General features: G+C 40.3%; 1 protein-coding gene across 7 annotated transcripts in view; it reads left to right on the top strand.

Moving 5' to 3' along the window:
• Positions 1–14,616, top strand: part of UNC80 (unc-80 subunit of NALCN channel complex) — a 449,893-nt gene that overhangs the window by 338,910 nt on the left and 96,367 nt on the right. For 6 of the 7 annotated variants that reach the window (XM_085870659.1, XM_085870657.1, XM_085870656.1 and 3 more), the window contains 4 exons: positions 1,226–1,322; positions 9,545–9,715; positions 9,909–10,001; positions 10,127–10,345. In XM_085870659.1, the coding sequence (XP_085726785.1) occupies positions 1,226–1,322; positions 9,545–9,715; positions 9,909–10,001; positions 10,127–10,345 (580 nt within the window). The remainder of the gene's footprint in view (positions 1–1,225; positions 1,323–9,544; positions 9,716–9,908; positions 10,002–10,126; positions 10,346–14,616) is intronic. The other variant, XM_085870661.1, reaches the window with a different exon arrangement.

The following is a 14,616-nucleotide window of genomic DNA, read 5'->3' as shown; positions in this document are numbered from 1 at the left end:
TATTTAAGTGGAGAGTACACATACACTGTGTACCAAATGAAAACACTGCAAAGCTATAAAATTAATAAACATTCCTAAATTAAAGCTGAAAGAAAACTCGATGTACACTCAATAATGCTGCGCCCCGAACTCATAAAAGTGTCAATTGCATTTTGTTTGAAATGTGCTTGCTTGTCCTGCCTCACATGCCATCAACTTATATCAATATTACTTCATTTACATTGTACACCGCTCCTTCCCAATTCCACATCCAGGTGATGCATGGCGTCATCACCAGCTGCTGAAGAAAGAGAGTACTCAGTTTTTACTCCGTTTATTTGTTTCCTTATTTGTTTTTTTTTTTTGGTTGTTGTTTGTTTGTCCGGGCAATATCTCAGCCATCCTTTGAGCTAGGAAGCTGAAATTTAGGGACAAAAGTGAAGATGGGCTTTGGCAAAAATTATATATTTTATTTTTTGATTAATCAAATTGATTAATTACTTAATTGTTATCGATTTATAAATTCCTCATTTATTTTATTTCTCATCTGGGCAATATCTCTGGCACCTTTTGAGCTTGGAAGCTGATATTTGGACATGACATTGAACAAGTGATTTGGCTCCAAAGGGTATTTTCGATTTATTGATTAATCAGTTAATGGATTAATTATTAATTTTATGATGAATTGCTTCATTTTCAAAAAATTACAGATTAGGATGAAAAGGTGGTGGTTTAGGTATACCATTCAGCAATTGATTGATAAATCAATTCTTTTCCGATTTATTATTTATTTATTTTAATTATGCAATTAATCAATTAATTATTCTACACTGCTCCCTCCTTCCATCTCCATGTGCTGCACAGTGGCATTGCCGGGTGCAAAAGGTGCCCCGGCAATGTCGTGCGCTGGAGGATTTGTTATTTATTTATTTATTTATTTATTTATTTATTTGGCATGGGGGCAGTGTACTTTGAATGTACCTCTACTTGTTTGGCTTTTCATTTGTTCCTTGTTTAAATACAGAATTATTCCTTCTTGCCTTTTGATTTGATATGAAATGTTTGGTTTTTGTCGATCTTTATTTATTTATTTTTTGCTCGCCAATGTCTTTGACCTTGTCATGTTGGTCCACGTTTTATTTCAAAATTTAGAGCTTTTTATTTAGTTTGTGTTTTTTTTTTGCAAGTACTTTCAGGAAAACTTCTCTCAAGCCAGTTACTGTCAAACATTGCCACTTTCTTTTAGATTTCTGCTATGGAAACGAGGACCTCAGTTTCTCCATACCAGAGGCAATCAAGCTTTGTGTGACAGTCGTAGCCTATGCTCCAGAGTCCTTTAGGAGGTACGTAGCTTGTGGTGTCGACCTTTTTGTTATTTTGTCTCCATTTCAATATTTTTGTGTTACATTCCACAAATATTAATTTGATTTGCCTGTCTTAGCTTATATCTCAATTATCTTCAACATTGTTCTTATTATCATTGATCATGATGGCAAAATTTACATCTGCACATGAAATATGTAAGTGCCTTTTCTAGAACAACAGGACATGAAATGCATTGTTGAGGAAAGCTGCTTTAAATGTTTGAAGTGTTGTGGATTTTTAAAACCACCTTGTTTTGATCGTTGAACTCCTGAAGGATTCTAACTGGCCGATTGTGGAATCCTATTTAACTTCAGGCAGAGTTTAACGTTTGTCCGATTTGGTTATAAAATCCTGCATAAAACCCTATCGACGCTGATAAAACCGATGTCCACACAAGTCCTTCCTTGTGAAATAATTTATTTTCTAATTATACACCAAACACTTCTCACCCTCGTACAATGAACTTAAGAATCCCCATTGATTGCAATATTTTTTTGGTTCTATTTCATTTATTCTTACTTTAGTTAACAGTCAGACCAACCCAATTCAATTCACTTCCACATTACATCAGAGAGTTTTATTCTAACTTGGTACTTGGTCATTTCCAAGGAGTACAAGCCACTGAGATTCTAATACTTTCTCAGGTACTTACACTGAAACAATTTTACATTTCAAAGCATTTTATACTTTCATGAGAGAGTGGTTGGGGCTATTCAACCCAGACTGCAGACGTGTCCTTAAGACGAAAAGTCACTTCGTACATTTCTAAAGGCCCGGTCACAGCTTGACGTTTTAGCCAACGTATGCCGATTTTTGAATTTTTTTTCTAAAACGCTGGCACACGTTGAATACGTTATGGGTAAGTTTTGATAACATTGAGAGTACGCTGAAAAACACTGCCATACGTCGTTGTACGCTGGCTTTAAACGTTGTACTTTTTGGTTGTCCTCAAATTTTTTCATGCTTGAAATTTCACAACGTATGCCGGCGTATGACTCACTCGTTCCGCTACGCTGGCCACAAGTTGTATGCACGGTCTGCGATCATTGACAGACGTCAACACATGCTACTTGTAAGTTAATCATAAGTTGAGACACGCCGAGGTAATGTTTAGCGTACCCGAAACTTATTTCTAACCTATGATTAACGTGTTGTTGGCACGTTACGCGATCGTTGCCACACATCGACAGACGTTACTTTTAAGTTACTCATAGGCTGAAAGACGTCGGTATGATTGATCGTCCTTGAATCAGCGTCCACGGCCACGGCCAGGACACTTATTTGCAGCATTCTTCAAACTTTTCTTCGGCATGACGAGGATGTTCACACTTCGATGTCTAGCTTGGCTATGATTCCAATTGTCCATCGGCAGCGTCTATTTAAAATAGTCGAGTTTGAGCGTTTTAACACGTTCAGAAGAAACGCTTCAAATTTCAAAACCCCAGCGTCAAAAAACAAAGGCGAGTGACAGCAATTTAAATCGTTCATTGTAAACAATGAAAATAGCTGAGTGGTACCGTTTAAAAGTCGTTGAGTGTAAAAAAATCCAATTGTTGAGCGCAAGCGTCTACTTTCAAGAATGGGGTTTGAGCGATTTAGCACGTTCAATAGAAACGATTAAAATTTCCGAGCGCCAGCGTCAAAAAACAAAGGCGAGTGACAGCAATTTAAATCGTTCATTGTAAACAATGAAAATAGCTGAGTGGTGCCGTTTAAAAGTCGTTGAGTGTAAAAAAAAAATCGAATTGTTGAGCGTAAGCGTCTACTTTCAATAGTGGAGATGCAGCCATTTAAATCGTTGAGTGGCAGCCTATGAATAGCAAACCCTACGTCACCGGCAAAGATAAACTGCCGCACGATATGGATAAGTTAGGCTATCGTTGGGCATAGTTTGTGAACGCCGGCTTCACGATAATTATTATTCGTTGGTATATCGTATCTATAAGTAATCAAAGCGCTCTATGCACATTATTAGTTCATTGTGCATTTGTCCAACCCGTTATGAATAGACCTACATCGTAAAAACAAGCCATAGCTCATTGTTGAAAAAGCCCCATAAAAAAATTAGCCGCGAAGAACTTCGAACAATGGTGAAAAGATGTCTCCTACCCGTGGACACGCGGACGCAAGGACGATCCATCATAACCCACACCCTCCCTCCCCCTCACACTCACCTACTACTGCCAACATGAACAAACTACTACTAATACTAATACTAATACAAATACTAATACTAATACTGATACTGTTACTGCTGACATGGACATCGACTCAAAAAGGACTCAAACACTGTTGGGTTCCCCTTTTATGAGCAGCATTTTTATATACCAATTCCCAAAACCGCTGGGAACACGTCTTTATATGGCAGTTGTAAGCTAGAAACACGTTCATTTTTTTTTTTTTTGTCGACCGGAAGACGTCATTGGAATACGTCTACATATGTCGATGTGTGTTGGGACTACGTAAAGAATTGGTTCAAAGCACGTCAAACATAAGTTAGAAATAAGTTTCGCGTAAAAAAGACATTACCGCGACGTGTTTCGACTTATGAGTAGCTTATAAGTAGCCTTTGTGGACGTGTGTAAGCGTCCACATATCGTGTGTAAAACTTATCCCCATCGCATGCGGAACGTGTGTCATACGCCGAGTACGTCGTAAAATTTTGAACATGTTTAAAATTTGTTGACGTACTCTACTTACTACGATGTATGATAGCGTACTTTAGCGTTCTACTCACGTATACCAAACTTACTCATACCGTATTTGACGTGCCCCAACGTTTTAGACACATTTTTCTTAGGTCGGCATACGCTGGCAAGATCGCCAAGGTGTGACCGCGATGTTGTCACTTCCATTTCTACGGCAGTTATGATTCGAATCGTTGTGCGTCAGCCTTTTAATAGGCTACGTCATGACATCGTCGGCGATGCGTGCAACGCGCTATGCCTAAGTTAGACTATCGTTGGGCATCGGTTGTGTAGGCCGACAACAGGTTCAGCATTCGTTGGTATAAGTTATCTATAACACAACGATACGTTCTGTGTCCATTACCAATGCGTTATACATAAGACCAAGTCACTATGAATATGTCCGAATCTTTAAAAAAAAACATCAAAAGTTCAACGTAAGCCAGCGTTTAACATACATTTTAATACGTTGCCATCGCTGGCTAAAACGTCAAGGTGTGACCAGGCCTTAAGCAAAGGCTCGTTTTTTTTTTATCAGCTTGGTCACTCTGCTCCAGAACAACACATTTCTTAACATTTAGGGCAAAAGTCTTTTGGCCAGAAATGACAGCCAATTCAACTTGTAGCATAACAGTTACATTTCTAAAACTCCACTTGTTACAATTTAGAATACATTAATATAAATTTTTCCCCCACAGAAGCCACCCATCATCACCTCAGGAATGAATGTTCCTGACGATATGTCTATTTTTGAAATTTAAGATGTGCACATATTTAAAAAATATGAAATTAAAATATGGCAGGTCTTCTTCTTCTTCTTCTTCTTCTTCTTCTTCTTCTTCTTCTTCTTCTTCTTCTTCTTCTTCTTCTTCTTCTTCTTCTTCTTCTTCTTCTTCTTCTTCTTCTTCTTCTTCTTCTTCTTCTTCTTCTTCTTCTTCTTCTTCTTCTTCTTCTTCTTCTTCTTCTTCTTCTTCTTTTCTTTTTCTTTTTCTTTTTCTTTTTCTTTTTCTTTTTCTTTTTCTTTTTCTTCTTTTTTCTTCTTCTTCTTCTTCTTCTTCTTCTTCTTCTTCTTCTTTTTCTTGTTCTTGTTCTTCTTCTTCTTCTTCTTCTTCTTCTTCTTCTTCTTCTTCTTCTTTTTCTTTTTCTTTTCTTTTTCTTTTTCTTTTTCTTTTCTTTTTCTTTTTCTTTTTCTTTTTCTTTTTCTTTTTCTTTTTCTTTTTCTTTTTCTTTTTCTTTTTCTTTTTCTTTTTCTTTTTCTTTTTCTTTTTCTTCTTCTTTTTCTTCTTCTGGGGCTTTACCACAGATGCCCCCTGGATTTTGGATGGCCATTTGACACCCCCCATGCCCCTCTTCCTCCTTGTAATTTACACCATGCATTTGAAATTTGTTCAAGGTACTCGTGATAACTCGCCACCACAATTGGGTCTTTATCGTCCACTAACTAATGTTATCAGATGGGACACTTAGCTTAACATCCATCCAAGTGACGGCACACTTCATGATGCAATGCCCTGCCTGCAAGCACCAATCCGGCAGCTGAGAATCTAACCAAGGCGAGACAGCTCATACTTAAATGTGCCTTCTTTTCAGGAGAATAAACAATCTCAGAGTTCGAAAAACTGTGAATTTTATGTAAAAAAGTTAAATTTTCTTACGCTTACAAAGTTTTCAGTCCTGCAATGATATATCTACATTAGACTTAACACCTAAATTGCAAAACTGTTAGAGTCTTGTTTACACATTGCATTCGCAATCCACCCTCTCAATGACTCCATATTCTGATAGATATTTAAAATTCACGTTTTGTAAGCAATCTTGTTTAAAATAGAAAAGCCAGAAAATTATTTCCACAGTTTTCAACTAGCACAGCATTCAATTACAAAAACCACAAAACTGATCTGTATATCAGCTGATATATATATATATATATATATATATATATATATATATATATATATATATATATATATATATATATATATATATATATATATATATATATATATATATATATATATATATATATATACACACAGACTGAGTTAGTAATATGCTGAGTCGGTCATTTTAAAACTAATTTGTACATGTCAACTTCCTACAATTTTTGAGAATTTTTTTTTAAGTGAATTGATAATTGGAGATGTTTTTTTTCATGCTTAATACTAACAATTTCCAATGACTGTAATCTGAAGTTCAGCAGTGGGATTATCAACCCACAGTTAACACGATAGAGAAAGAAATGTACGAGTACCAAATTTCTTTTTTGAATAATTTCATGCAAAACATTAATTTTTACAGAATAAGTCCTTTCTAACAAGCATATTTGAAATAAGTTGTATGCAAACGCTTGATTGAGCCAAACTTTTCTATTTGCCAGTGGTTTCAAGGAGAAGGCTGAATTGAAAACGTACAAATGTGTCTTTCACACTGGAGAATATTACTTCCACTGAAGCAAAAACATTTTAGCATTCTCATTAAATGTTTTCAAAAAATGCAAGTCATGATGATTAAAGATGAATATTGTGATGTAGTTGTGACATTACTGCCATTTCATTATCTCGCATTTATGAAATATTGTGAAATTATAACAGCTGCTTTCATGCTGGGAAAATGATTACACGTCTTCGTTTCCATTAAAAGTAGTCTAAGAGGGCATTTACATATTAAATTTACAAAAAAATTCAAAATTCAATCCTGCCTCACAGACCCCACAGTGTACATTAGGGTGTTTCATATTGCAACTTTTTTGCGCGAGTCAAGTTGGCTACCCGTCGTAGCTTTCCAATATGGATATAAACCCCACTCGCCGATCTTTAGAATTTTCCTCCCAAAAATGGCCACCGGCGGCCATTTTTTCCAAAATGGCGGCCTTTTTTCGCGTTTTGACTCAGAAATCGACTCCTACACCTGCTAAAATACGTTAATGTTACTTGATATGTGTATATTTGTAGATGATTATGATTACTATGTCTGCTGGCAGTCAGGGACGAGACATGAGGCATCCAATATGGCGGGAAAATCCAAAATGGCATCCAAAATGGCCGATTTTTGGCCACTGGAAAGTTGTTCCCTCCGATGCTTATAGGTTTTTTGGTGTGCTGAATTCGTTTTTATGCTCTAAAATGCAGTATATCTGTCACAGAGACGTCTGCGGGGGTCATGCTCTCGCGATAAGAAGTAGTTCTTGCAAGTCCGAAGAAGAATTTTGAATATTCTCGCCCTCATTGATATCAGAAAATAACAATTAAATATTCGAAGGTCAAACATGTATTTATTTAACATGTACAGTATATACACGAATTACTAGTATACTAATGCCATAATGAATGTTTTAATATGAATTCATGTATGTGTGCCTATCAGCCTCGATAATCAATAATATTGGCCATGGCATGGCATACATGGCTGTAGCCACATTTCAAATTAAAGTTTCCATAGTTCAAAAACATCAATGTTCACACTTCGTTTCATATAGTTATCTACATTTTCGCATATATATATATATATATATATATATATATATATATATATATATATATATATATATATATATATATATATATATATATATATATATATATATATATATATATATGAAGGAGTGATCGACACCTATGGTATTTGACACCGCAATTGGTAATTTTCGCTCTTGCCGATTCCAACGTGCCCACAGATGAGTGAGAAACGATGGAAAAACTGTTGCATCAGACACCTAGACTACCTCATGATCAACTCAGCTCAGGAAAGCCAAATTCCCGGCCGTGGATGAGAATGAGAGTAGTGACCTGTGTCTCAGCAGTTTCATAGATGACGACTCGTGGCGGTTATTCAATCTTCTTGAACTATATGATGTACGAGATGTGGAATGGATGTGTGAGCCTGCAAGCACATGGCCAGAAAGTGATGGTTTCCAAAAATTTGCAAACAATGTGCACAATGTTTACGTAGTTAACGACCTTGCAGAGCGTGGAATTAAGTTGATTTCGGATTTTATAGACAAAACGAGGGATGAACAGCAAAGGCAAGCTTTGCTTCAAGTGGTTGAGTGGCACAGGCAGAATTATTCTGGATACACGAAATCCACTTTTCAGAAAATGTAGATAACTAGATGAGGCAAAGTGTGAACATTGATGTTTTTGAACGATGGAAATTTTAATTTGAAATGTCGCTACAGCCATGTATGCCATGCCATGGCCAACATTATTGATTATCGAGGCTGATAGGCACACATACATGAATTCATATTAGAACATTCATTATGGCATTAGTATACTAGTAATTCGTGTATATACTGTACATGTTAAATAAATACATGTTTGACCTTCGAATATTTAATTATTATTTTCTGATATCAATGAGGGCGAGAATATTCAAAATTCTTCTTCGGACTTGTAATAATTACTTCTTAACGCGAGAGCATGACCCCCGCAGACGTCTCTGTGACAGATATACTGCATTTTAGAGCATAAAAACGAATTCAGCACACCAAAAACCTATAACGAGACATATTAGAACCCACATCGGAGGGAACAACTTTCCAGTGGCCAAAAATCGGCCATCTTGGACTCCATTTTGGATTTTTTCCGCCATATTGAATGCCTAATGTCTCGTCCCCGACTGCTAGCAGACATAGCAATCATAATCATCTACAAACATACACATATCAAGTAACATTAACGTATTTTAGCAGGTGTAGGAGTCGATTTCTGTGTCAAAACGCGAAAAAGGCCGCCATTTTGGAAAAAATGGCCGCCGGCGGCCATTTTTGGGAGGAAAATTCTAAAAATCGGCGAGTGGGGTTTTTATCGATATTAGAAAGCTACGACGGGTAGCCAACTTGACGAACGCAAAAAAGTTGCAATATGAAACACCCTAGTGTACATTCGTCATAAAAATTCTCCTCACCATCATATTCATTTGCTGGCAGGATAGATCCGAGAGGTACGCACACTCATGTCTGAGCTGTCCAGCCTGGGTTTGAATCTCGACCCAGCTATAAACAGTCATGGTGTTTCGCAGGTAGGGCAATTCATGAATGTGTGTTATCCCTCAGCTAAATGCTAAAATGGACATCTCATCTGATGGTATTACTTGGTAGACATTGAGAATTCTAAGGTATCCTTCATGGAAAAGTAGGTGAGCGATTGCTGGCACCCTGGTCAAATTCGAAAATTCCTGCTTTAACCTACAGGGAAAAGCCTGGTGTTGACTTAACTGTTAAGGTGGCTGCCTTAATATCTTAGGATCTTGAGCTTGAGCCCTGTTTTTTCACCGTTGAATTAACACCAGGTGGGGTTGACTCAGCCTGTCATCCTTCCGAGGTCGGCGAAATGAGTACCAGTATACTGGTAATAGAGGGCACTGCATCAACAGCACATCCACACCTGCAAGAACTGATGCAAATCTGCAGCCAAGTGGTGCATAAAACCCAATGAATCACCTTGCCCCACTCAAGCCATAATACAGCCCTTGCTCATGAACTATTTACCTATTGTATTTTTTCCCCCGACCAGTATTCAAATGCTTATGGTGATGGAGGCCCTCGTGCCTTGCTACCTTCAGAGGATGAAGAATGCCACACAGCAACAGGATAGTGCAATAAGTGCACGTGAGGAGGTAGTCGCTATCGCAGGACTGGCAACTTCACTGCAAGCTCTTCTTCATAGTGTTGAACCACTCACAAGGTGCTCAAAATGAAAAACAAAATTTGGAGTTGTATGTGTTGTCATGAGTTGTGTACTTCCGTACCTGTGTCCCAGTGCTAACAATGTTAATACAGCTAGGTATCTGATTGTTTTTGGCTTATGAGACAAGTGCAAACTTACATTCAGCATGATTTAAGACCATATTCATGTTAATGCTGTTCCATATGCTCAGACCCATGCCAGCACCACAGGTGAGCCGACTGGATCAGGGCTACAAGGCTGCTGCCTCATCTAACCACACAGCAGGAGGAACGACTACCATCAGGTGACTGTCTGTGTAGCCTGAACACATTGGTAATCCTCAATAAAGCATCATTTATGGAATTGAACAAACATTCGGTTCATTTGCTGATGCACAATGCATCATTATCTCCTTCTTCTCGTGACTAGGGATGACCTTAGGTTGTTGGAGGAAGGCTCTGGACTTGACCCAGAGGAGCTGGATGAGCGCATTGCCAAGGAGGAGTTTCGCCGGCCACGCGAATCTCTTCTAAACATCTGCACAGACTTCTATAAGCACTGTGGCCCTCGACTAAAAATCCTGCAAAGCATGGCAGGAGAACCGCGCCTCGCTATGCTGGAGCTGCTCGATATCAAGTCACATATTCGGTGCTCATTAACTCTCTTGTAATGTCATTGGTGTCTGCCATATCCTCACTAATTTGCCTTGCCTAAGAGAACAATGTCATGCATTGTTCTCCAAATACTCTCCAAGCCTTTCCAATCAGTGCTTAATTCTGCCTTTTTGTTCCTCATTCATACCCAGTGAGTTTGTGATCATTTTAATATGTACCATTGTGCGAAAATCTAAAATGGTATGATTTATCATCAGTTGGCTAAATTAGCAACTTTTGTGCTGTGATGTGCGAAAACTTTGTGTTTTTTTTGTATACAAAGTCCAAGCTTGTGGAAGAGCCAGTACACTGAACGGATCAGGACGTAACAGGAAAAAGTGAACAGTAGAGAGTGGAGGGGGGAGGGGGAAGGGTGGGGGTGGGGAACACCAACAGCAGAGTTGAAGGTCAAGATAGAGGGAGACTTGGACAAACAATAGGTGTGGGGAGGAATGGAGGGCAGCAACTGACAATACAGATACACAAGGAAACTCACAGGAGGGGAAAAAACTGTAAATTTGGAAGGCAAAGGGCTTGAGTTGGGGTGGGGGTGGGGATAACAATGGTAAAAACTATCATGATTTTGGATCGGGGATGATCTGAGATGGTGGTGAACAGCTGTCTTCTTGAGGACTTGGAGGGAAAATTAGATTTAAGAGGATGTGGATGTTTGTTCCACAGGTGGGAAAAAAAAAAAAGGAACAAATAAGTATGGAGGTGAGCATTGATCCTAGATTTAGGTGGTTTCACCAGAAGAGGGTAAATGTTGGAACATGTGCATCCAGCAGAAACCTGGGGGGGGGGTGGTGAGGCATTTAGTGCAACCGCATTCATCACACCCCTTCTCATGCTGTGGAACCTCCGCAGATGTCACATTCATACAGGGTGACTGGCAGCCTTTCACGTGCCCTTTCTCACACACCTTTGGACTTTCCCAATCTACACGCTAGGGAGCCGCTTTGAAACTCTTCGCACACCGTTCATTCATTCAAACAGAATATCTGATGAATTCCTTACACCGAACATGCACACAAGCCATCTGGCAACCCATTGCACCCCGTTTATTTACACAGAACATCTCGTGAACTTTCTCGCTCCAATCATGCACATGAGCTGCCTCACACTGCGGGACACACACTCTCACACTGCGGGACTTCCACACGCTCACTCGCAGACCCTTCGTACACACCGGCCGTCCCACAGAGGTCCCGCTGCCGCTCCAGCCATCTCCATTCATGCATATTGCACATGCCTTACCCCACAGCCTGGTTCCCGTGGAAAAAAAATTTCGTCCGAATTCCTCAAATCCCTGTAATGGTTCCCTTTTTAACCATCTGTGCTCCAATAATAATTTATCCGGCACTGATCATTTACACGCCAGTTCCTCGGGCATTCGTCATTAAACCACGTAACCATCCGCGCTTAGGCAGTTTGCCAGGCACGGATCGTGCACACTCCCTGGCACGCCACACTCTGCACGCCAAGCCCACCCGACCAGTGCGGATTCCAAACTCCTCTTTTTAATTTTCCCACAGTCAGGAGGCTCACTTCTCCCCTCAGGCAGGCTCATGGATACCCCACTCCGAGTCGCTGCCACACCGACTTACCTTTACCAGAGTCACCAACTCCTGGTTCGCCTTGAGGTCTCGTCTCCTCTCCACCTCCACCTGCAATGCATTATTTTGATTTTTAAGCCTTCCTTCAAAACATTCCATCAATTCTGCCTTAATTTGCTGTATTCCCCTCCCCCGTTTCTACTCTTTCTTCCTTCACTTTATCCATTCCATCTCTTATCTTCATGATCTTCCACTTGGCTCCCTTAAGTTTCTCTTCCAGAATTATTTTCGTGTCTTCCATACTCTTTCATTTTTCATTCCCTCTTTGTGGCATTGGGTGTTACATGAATATTAACGAATGCATGATGAACTGGAACTGACGAGGCAGAACGAGAGTGACGACAGCAGGAGATGCCATCAGAAACGGTTGAGCTGAAGATCCTTCATGTGGGCTGATTTTGCGACACAACATATATACAGCATTGCGACGAGGATGGCTCACCTTGCCCTTACACCAGCTGCTGCATTCTTACCAAGTCCGGGTGAGCCTTTGATATCTTTTACCTCGTGGATGCGCACGTTCGAGAACTTCATGCTGGCGCTAAATGACGACGCACTTTCTGATGCGAGGAAGCGCGCATTGCTTATACACTGCCTTGGAACTGAAGGGTAGCGTTTATTCTATACCCTCCCAGTTGATGGGGACACGTACTCTGCTGCTGTCGGTGCATCAACAGCCTTTTTCATGACGAAGGTGAACTTTGTTTTCAAACGATACGAGTTTCGTCAACGAGCACAGAGGCCTGGTGAATCCACTGCTCAGTTTGTTGCTGCTTTACGTGAGATTGTGGTTCATTGTGAGTTTAATGACCTCTCTGAAGAAATGATACGAGATCAGCTCGTGAAAAAAAAAACTCTTACAGCTCGTATACGTCAACGGTTGCTTTTGGAACCGGAGTTTACACTGCAGAAAGCCCTCGTAATGGCGGGACAAATCGAATCGGCCATGGGGGAATCAAAAGCGATTACATGTGGCACGTCGACGTCCTTCCAGGATGTAAATACAACACCAGCACGTACCACGGGGGGCAATACAGATGTGACCCCATCCACAGGGACACATCAAACGAACCTGCAAACCCAAATTTTTCACAAGCTCAACAGGTACACTAAGAGAGGACTTGTTATCGTTATGGATATGCAATGCAATTAGCCAATTACTCCAACTGCCCTGCAAAATATGTAAATTGCAGGCAGTGTGGCAAAAGTGGACATTTCGCGAAAGTCCGTCGCAGTAAAGACCACAAATACCAAGTGCGGGAAGTGACTGTGCCAGATGTGACTGTTTTAAGCATAAACACACAAACCTCTGAACAAATTAGAGGGAACCTATTTTGTGATGTTCATCTTTGCACACCTGATGGACAGGCATGCTCAGCTAAATTGCTGGTGGACACAGGTGCAGTCGTTTCCATACTTCCAGAGTCTACATACCTGCAGCATTTCAAGAATGCACTTCTTACAGAAGCAAAGTTACACTTGGTGACTTACCTAAAAAAAACATGATCTCTGTCGTTGGTTGGCTTCAAGACCATATGACACAACCATGTTTCTGTTCCTAATGATTTCTTCATTGTGCCTTCTGGAACACCTATACTCGGCATGGATCTCTTCACTGCTCTCGGACTGAACATTGTTAATGGATGTGTTCCTCCTGCATTAGTGCAAAGTACCTCTGTGCATCAAACATCGGTTTGGCAGACATCTAATCCTAACGTCACTGGAACTCTAGGCTATGCAAAAGGATTTGTACACAGAGTGAAGATGAGGCCCGATGTGGTGCCAATCCAGCAGAAGCTTCGCCGTTTACATTTTGCTGTCCGTGATGTTGTCTCACAAGAAGTGAAAATGCTTGAAGAAGCGGGTTTCATCGAGAGAATTGACTCTTCCGAATGGGTTGCACCTACTGTTGTTACGCATAAGAAAACGGGAGGTACACAACTGTGCGTGGATCTTCGTGAACCCAATAAGGCGATCGCAATGGACAGTCATCCGCTCCCACATATTGAGGAGGTATTCAGGGAGCGAAATGTTTTCTACTCTTGATCTTCAGAGGGCATACCATCAAGTTCGCTTGCATGAGGAAAGCAGAGACCTTACGGCTTTCATAACACATGAGGGACTTTTCTGTTTTTGCCGTGTCCCTTATGGTCTTACTTCTGCTCCCAGTGCATTCCAGCGAATGATGTCACAGATCTCAGCTGGCCAGGAGGGCATCCAGTGTTACCGAGATGACATAATTGTGTATGCCTCATCTCCTGAGAAACAAGAGGAACATCCTCAAGCTGTTTTGAATCATATTGATCAAGCAGGCTTAAAACTGCATTATGACAAATGTCATTTCAGGAAGGCTGAACTTTCTTTTCTGGGTCACGTGATCCCAGAAAAGGGCATGAGCCCAAACACCGAACAAGTGGTGGCAGTAACACAAGCACGACCTCCAAAGGATGCATCTGCTCTGCGTTCTTTTCTGGGTTTCAATTCTTGGTGCTCCAATTTCATTCCAAATTATGTGACAGTCGTGGAGCCACTTCGTGCCTTACTGCACAAGGATGGTGACTTCTCCTTGACCGAGGCTGTGCATACTCAATTTGAAAGGGTAAAAAAAAATCATTGCAAACAGCCCTGCACTTGCTTTGTTTGACCATAC

The sequence above is a fragment of the Eptatretus burgeri genome, chromosome 2 (genome assembly GCF_056783735.1).
Source record: "Eptatretus burgeri isolate ZD-2024b chromosome 2, Ebu_testis_v1, whole genome shotgun sequence".
NCBI lineage: Eukaryota > Metazoa > Chordata > Myxini > Myxiniformes > Myxinidae > Eptatretus > Eptatretus burgeri.
Note: the sequence above shows the minus strand (reverse complement) of the source record. Positions and strands in the feature narration are given on the sequence as shown.